Source organism: Penaeus monodon, chromosome 19 (assembly GCF_015228065.2).
Source record: "Penaeus monodon isolate SGIC_2016 chromosome 19, NSTDA_Pmon_1, whole genome shotgun sequence".
Taxonomy (NCBI): Eukaryota; Metazoa; Arthropoda; class Malacostraca; order Decapoda; family Penaeidae; genus Penaeus; species Penaeus monodon.
This window is the reverse complement of record NC_051404.1, coordinates 4,776,299-4,776,923: the sequence shown is the minus strand read 5'-3', so window position 1 is coordinate 4,776,923 and position 625 is coordinate 4,776,299. Positions and strand designations below refer to the sequence as shown.

Here is a 625-nt window from a genome sequence, read left to right as displayed (position 1 = left end):
CATTCACAATTTGTTGTACCTGTGCTATATATCCACCTCAACATCACTTGTGTCTGAAGCACTATTGGATGTGGATCTGTCATCATTAATCAGGAGCTGTGTGGGAACAGAGGTAAGGGCCAAACTTACGGGTTTCACTGCAAGGCCCGCCACAGGATGCACTCCTAGCCCCTGCGGTAATGGTGCCTGTACAACCCCCCTTCCTAAACTTATCAGTTGATGTACACCACCAGTCACTGCCTGCATTGTACCCACACCATGCACTGCCTGTACTGCCTGCATTGCCTGTACTGCTCTTATCGTTTGTGGTAGCGTTGTGTTTGTTATGGTGGCTGAGGAAATAGGTGTCTGCATAATGCTGCTGGCGCTAGTGGTGGTTGTCCCCGACACTATTGAAGAAGCCGAACTCCGCCCATGCACAGGCTGCACCTGGTGAATTTGGATGTTGGCAAGCTGAGGTATGACCGGCCGCACCTTCTTTCCACCTGGCCGGTGTGGGTTGCGACATCCACGACACCGACACTCAATACAGGCCTTGGCCTCCACATAGCATGGGCATCTCTGCCCACAACACGTCAACTTCCCAGGTGTAGGTGTTGCATTACCACAACGACATCCCTTCCGC

The 625-nt window shown here is 52.3% G+C and overlaps 2 protein-coding genes across 5 annotated transcripts in view; both read right to left on the bottom strand.

Annotated features, from left to right (window-relative positions):
• LOC119585002 (L-2-hydroxyglutarate dehydrogenase, mitochondrial-like) overlaps window positions 1-625 on the bottom strand; it is a 90,150-nt gene that overhangs the window by 24,829 nt on the left and 64,696 nt on the right. The window lies entirely within an intron of this gene.
• Window positions 7-625, bottom strand: part of LOC119585001 (E3 ubiquitin-protein ligase MSL2-like) — a gene marked incomplete in the record, with an annotated part of 1,914 nt that continues 1,295 nt past the window's right edge. Inside the window, 1 exon segment of the mRNA XM_037933609.1 lies at window positions 7-625. Coding sequence (XP_037789537.1) covers window positions 25-625 — 601 coding nt within the window.